A 6,390-nucleotide genomic window follows, 5' to 3' on the forward strand; every position below is an offset into this window, starting at 1 on the left:
ATTAAACTTTTATAATAAAAACTTTAATTATTAATCAATTATTTTAAATAAAATATTAATTAAGAGATTTTTAAGTTATATAAAATTAAAATCAGTGTTTTAAATAAATATATGAAGTTATATCACTTTATAATTTGTATTAATTTTATTTAATTTTTATCATATTGTTACTAATTTAATATAATTAGAATGACAGGTTCAAAATTTAAAATTTAAAATGAAGAATGAATAAGTTGACAAGTAGCAAACATTAATTAGAAAGCATAATATGGAGACACATAATAAAATTATAATAAAATATGCATTAATTAGAAAGCATAATTAGATGACAGATATTAAAAAAAGAATAAAATTATTCTTTTATTAGAATAGAAATATTTTAATATTGTAACCTGTAGTTACCAATTAAGATTTTTAATATCATATCGGTTACATTATTTTCGTTCAACTAATAAGATAAATTTTGAAGTAAATAACATTTTTTTTCACCTTAATTTGTTTTCGTTTTATTTTCTTTCTCTTAAGACGTATACAATACAATTAACAGTAAATACCATAATGTTATTAAGTTTATATGAAAATTCGATTTTGATATTACATTATTTTTTATTATCTAAAATTAGACACAACCACTTGGGTTCGGTGACTTTGCAAGACACGTTAAAGATATAATTTATAACATATTGACTCATATTAAAATGCAGACATTACTCAATCCTTGTGGTCATGGTTGTTCGCATACAATGACTCCATGACATAAGGCAATATCTAATGTTTGCAGTGAATGATTAGTCGGTGCACGAAAGCTAGCTCGAAACCCTCATTAGAAAGTTTGATTTTTAAAAAAGAATAATAATAATAATAATAAATTGGACAAAATGTTTCCAAAATGTTAAAATTCTGACTACTTGATCAATCAACCAGTTATCTGCTGCATGATAATATCTCAGTTTTGATGACATAACATGTTGATGTGTCAAAATAAAATAGTTTACACAAAATACACTAAATTTTCATTTTTCTCATTTTTGACACAAAATTTTAATTTTAATTTTTTTTTCTTCAAATTTTGACACTTTATTTTTTTTTTGTTCCAAATAGAACATTATATTTTTACAAATTTTTTTCAATTCTGACTATTTTTCACTTAAAATCATATAAGTAATATTTATTTTTTACATTTGAAACCATATAAATATATTTTTTTCATTTAAAAACCACATTTAGTTTGGTTCTTCCGAATACACTTCTTGATTTGTTGGAAAAAAATTAAAAAATCCTAACAATATATGAAAAATCCAGCTATAGTATAATTAATATATATTTAATTTGTTATTTTAAAGTTGATGTATCTTAAATGGATTATTTTATCTATTGTCTAACTACACTTTTTAACTTAATATGACGTTTATTATTTAGTGAATCTTTTATATTTCATTTAAATAAATAACCAATACAAATCATTTTTACATGAACAATTTTCCCAAAGTTAGTTTTTGTTTCAAGATCAATTATATTTTATTTAATAATTTAAACATACTAAATCTTTAAATTTTAAGATATTATAGTTTTTTCCAAAAAATCAAAAAATATGTATATTTTTTTAAAATACGGTTAAAATATAATGAATACATATTTATAATAACATTATGGTCCGAATGTAAAAAAAAAAACTTTGTTTTTATACAAAAAATATCATTTTTAATTAAAAAATTATTTATACAGTTTTAAATTAAAAAAAATATTTATACGGTTTTAAGGTAACAAAAAAATGATGTACGATTTAGAACAAACATAATGTCATCAAAATTGAACAAAATTTGAAAAATAATGAGTAATTTTGAACAAAAAATTTGAATGTCAAAATTAAAAAAAGTTAAAATTTAATGTATGTTGTGACAATTTTTTTCAATTTTGTCAAGTCAAGTATGTTACGTAAACATGTCATGTTGTCAAAATTAACGTGTTAGCAGATAATCAGGTTGACCGGTTAAATATTCAAAATTATAACAAATTAAAGTTGTACAGAAATCAAATTATGATGTAAACTTCTCTCTTTTTTTTTTTTTTTTTTTTTTTTTTTTTTTTTTTTTTTTTTTTTTTTAATATATATTTACCTTAATTATGCATAAAAAAGATGTTTGTCATGCTACAGACCATATTTATTTATATAAAAAAATACCAAAGTTAATCTATGTAATTAAATGGAGACTGATAGATCAATTTATGTTGGGAGAAATTACAAGCCACAATGCTACAGTTACAAGTGTTTTTCGTTTTAGTTTTTCCCACTTGCTCCTCTTGATGTCCTTTCCCCACCATCTATCGCACTAGTGAACTACTTGGAAGCTTTATAAATACTTGGAAAATTCTAAACAAAAGAAACTACGAAACACACAAAGATCTCTCTCTCACACACACAAACACAATGGAACTTGAGCTAAGTCTTTCACCTCCCAATCAAAGGAGACAACCAATGAAGAAAACCTGCCATGTTGGCAACACCACGACAAGATATCCTCTGGTTTCATGGAATCATGAAGAAGAAGATGAACCCAACAAAAATTCCGTCAACGACGATCACCAACAGTAAGTGTAATCCTTGATCCAAACTGTTATCAATGAGCTTTTATTCAATAAAAAAGGAGGCCCTAAAGTCCATATCTTTCCTTGTTGTAGCCACAACACAACGCATAATAATAGTTTTTTTTTTGTCATTAACTAACAAGAATTATATTGTGGGTGTAGAGATATGGATGGTGAAGGAGAAGGTTTAACTGGATGGCCACCATTGAATTCATGGAGGCGAAGGTTCATTGAAGGTGTAGGGTTTAATGGAAGGGTGGATGATGAAGAAGAAGGTGACAATATCCATGTGATGACTAACAACTACAATGAGTCGTTGTTTGTGAAGGTGAAGATGGATGGAGTTGGAATTGCAAGGAAAATCGATTTGAATGCTTTTCATTCGTATCAAATGCTCACCAACACATTGCTCCACATGTTTGACAAATGTAAGACCCTGTGCTTATGTTTTATTTGATGCTGTCTAGGATAAAATCTGGTGTAGATAAACTATATATATATATATATATATATATATATATATATATATATATATATATATATATATATATATATATATATATATATATATATATATATATATATCATAAATATTTCAAAACTTATGTAAATGAATGTATAAATGATAATAAATTTGTGAAAAGATAGCATTTTATAATTATTTAAATACTAAAATAAATAATAAAATGCAAAAAAAAATAATTTAAAATTTAAAATTAAAAGTGCAAAACAATCATTAATTTGTTGTTTTTTATGACTAAAACCAAGAAAATTTGTTAGATTTTCGATATTTCATGCAAGTCGAAATTTTTTTACATCTTCTTTATAGTTTTTCATAAACCATGACAACCAGTTTTGTAGTAGTTTTGTCTAATAAAAGTTATAATAATTATTGTTAGAAAAATGTTAATAATTTTTTTTTTTAAATTAAAATAATATAAGCTTATAAAACTAAATGAAACTACTCATCGAAAATAAACCATTTGACGTCCACCAAAATAACTAATCACCTTCTCGGAATCAATCACCCAAATTAATCGTTATCCATCTCATTGTGCCATTGTTATATATATATATATATATATATATATATATATATATATATATATATATATATATATATATATATATATATATATATATATATATATATATATAAAGAATCAAACATCAAATAAGAAGGAAATTTTTTGTAGGAATACGAGTAGGCTTTATAAAATATTTATTATAAAATGTAGTTAGTTATTTAATAAAAAAAATTAAAATGTTAACATTTTGAGAATGTTTATAACACATTTTTTGTTGAATAAAAGTGAGTGCAAAAGCTGATGTAACTAAACTTAATAAGTATTTGAGAGGTTAAGTGGCTTACTATGGCAATGTGATAATCTTTATTGCATTACTTACGATTAGGTATGTAAAATGTTAGATCTAAATCAGGTCTTACAATGACATGAATGTATTGATGATGCAATGTAACATAAAAGTAAAATAGAAAACAATGGTAAACAAAGTCTTCATGTTTTTGGTTATTTGTATTTAAAAATTGAGCTAAATTTATGTATTTAAATTGTGGATGGATATAGATGTTGAAATTCATGAAGATGGTGCAAGTTACACGCTCGTATATCAACACAAAGATGGACATTGGTTACTTGCACGAGACTTTCCATGGGAGTACGCATCTTTTAATTACTAATTTACCATTCAACCTATGAAACCTTCATTCCAACATATAATCCATTACTTTATCATATGTTATTAAGGGTAACACATAGTTGTTTTATAACACATGCGGCATGTCCCGTGTTAATCTTAGTATTGTCGAATGTTGCATTCATTGGTTCTGACATAATGTTTTCTTTTTGCAGAATGTTCATAGCTAGCGTACAACGTATACGATTGGCAAGGAACTAATATGCGCGGATCCAAGAATATATATATAAAGATGTATCACTCCCACATATAAGTAGCTTTTGAAGTGTATATGATGTTATTATTTGAATTGGTTATGACCAATCTAGTGAATAACCATTCATGTATTAGTTAGAAATCATTATAATATGTTAATCTTATATGTGGATGCTCGTACATTGAAAAAGTAAATGTTAGCTAAGGAAATTAAAGGCGAAAAATCCAAGATGAAATTTAGACATAAACATGAAAACCTTAAACCAAGTTGAAGAAGATTTACTTCGTAAGAATGATAATTTCATTGGTGTTGAATATACATTTAATGATCCTTTCTTCTTCCCATAATTATGTCAATTTATCAAGTGGTGGATGGATAAGCAAAACATTAGATATATAAAGTTATTGGAGAATATCCTATCCGAGAGGTTAAATATCCTCCTAGTAAATATTTATATTTATCTGTAACATTTTAAAAATTCAACAAATTATAAATTTTTCAAAATAACTCTTTTGTCTAATAGAAGTGTTACAAAACCATTCTTTCAAAACATTATTTAAAATCAGAGTGTCATAAGATTCAGTTAGTTGTAAAACCAATAATAGGTATGGTCATGTCTTTGCCTTGCCACAGTCCACTGAAGTACCTGAAACCATAAACCAAAAATGTAAGCACAAAGCTTAGTGAGTTTCTCCAAAAGTACCACCATACAAACAAATAACATGTACCAACAAACAACATACTATGGTTCCAATCAACCATTGGGTTGGAGTACCCAGACCCCTCAACCATCGGGTTGGAATGTCAACATATTATGGGTCCAATCAACGATCAGGTTGGAATACCCCAGACCCGTAACCATTGGGTTGGAATGCAAACATAATATAGGTCCAATCAACCATCAGGCTGGAATATCCCAGACCCTCAACCATCGGTTTGGAATGCCAAGATACTATAGGTCCAATCAACCATCGGGTTGGATTACCGTAGGCCCTCAACCATCGTGGCAGAATGCCAACATACTATGGCTCCAATCATCATCGGGATGGAATACCCTCGGGCCCATTCAACCATCGGGTTAGTATGCCCCAGCCTGTTGGCTTATGCACAAAGTAGTGAAGTCTCATTCACCAACCAAACATGTGAACATATTAGAGATAATCATATAACAATCTACAGCCAGTCAAATAGATTTATAGATCACTAAGCATAGCATCATCCTATATACTAGGATACCGATCTAACACATCACTAAAGCACAATAACATGCATAACATGATTTATGACCTAATCTTTATGACTTGAACCCATATTATGTCAACCCATATTATGTCAAAGTAAGGATTTATGACCTAATCTTTATGCATGACATCAAAACTAAATTAAAGACCAAATCCAAGACACTACTAGGTCACCTTGACATGGAGATTCATAATGTTGCAAACTTTATGATATCTAACCATTCCAACATTCAAGAATAAGAAGCAAACGGATCACAACCCAAGATCTAACAACTACAAATGAGAAAAATCAAGCTTAAAAAATGGGGGCCTGCTTGATGAATCTTTGCTTCCTTCTTCCACCTTCTTCCTTCTTTAGCTCCAAAAAAGCCAAACTAGCTTCAAAAATGGGAGGGAAAGATGATTAAGGTTTCTTTCACGGCTTGAGGGCAAGTGGGAGCTAAGGGTGAACAAACCCTAGACTCCACATTGCTTTAAATATGGAGCAAAACCCGAAAGATTAGGGTTTAATTACTAGCCATCAACACATCATGTTCCAAGAAGCAACAAATTTTATTGTCCTTAATGAAATTTGCCATTCCTCATATTTGAACACACCGTGTTAGTGCCTCCAACACGCCGTGTCAAATCCTTAAAAAGTGATTCATTCCC

General features: G+C 27.6%; 1 protein-coding gene across 1 annotated transcript; it reads left to right on the forward strand.

The window, feature by feature from the left end:
- Positions 1 to 2,371: 2,371 nt before the first annotated feature.
- Positions 2,372 to 4,663, forward strand: LOC144997617 (auxin-responsive protein IAA31-like). The gene is made up of 4 exons (XM_078957505.1): positions 2,372 to 2,589; positions 2,749 to 3,014; positions 4,173 to 4,263; positions 4,458 to 4,663. Exons 1-4 carry the CDS (start codon positions 2,429 to 2,431, stop codon positions 4,501 to 4,503), a joined length of 564 nt encoding a protein of 187 aa, XP_078813631.1. The 5' UTR covers positions 2,372 to 2,428; the 3' UTR covers positions 4,504 to 4,663.
- The last annotated feature ends 1,727 nt before the right edge of the window (positions 4,664 to 6,390 follow it).

Source organism: Lactuca saligna, chromosome 5 (assembly GCF_052625555.1).
Source record: "Lactuca saligna cultivar CGN05327 chromosome 5, ASM5262555v1, whole genome shotgun sequence".
NCBI lineage: Eukaryota > Viridiplantae > Streptophyta > Magnoliopsida > Asterales > Asteraceae > Lactuca > Lactuca saligna.

Bases quoted from the DNA above. Each gene is read 5' to 3' on its own strand.
- LOC144997617 (XM_078957505.1), top strand. From the start codon at position 2,429: ATGGAACTTGAGCTAAGTCTTTCACCTCCCAATCAAAGGAGACAACCA. The intron at 3,015-4,172 runs GTAAGACCCTGT...GGATGGATATAG, and splicing joins GCTCCACATGTTTGACAAAT to ATGTTGAAATTCATGAAGAT. The intron at 4,264-4,457 runs GTACGCATCTTT...TTCTTTTTGCAG, and splicing joins GCACGAGACTTTCCATGGGA to AATGTTCATAGCTAGCGTAC.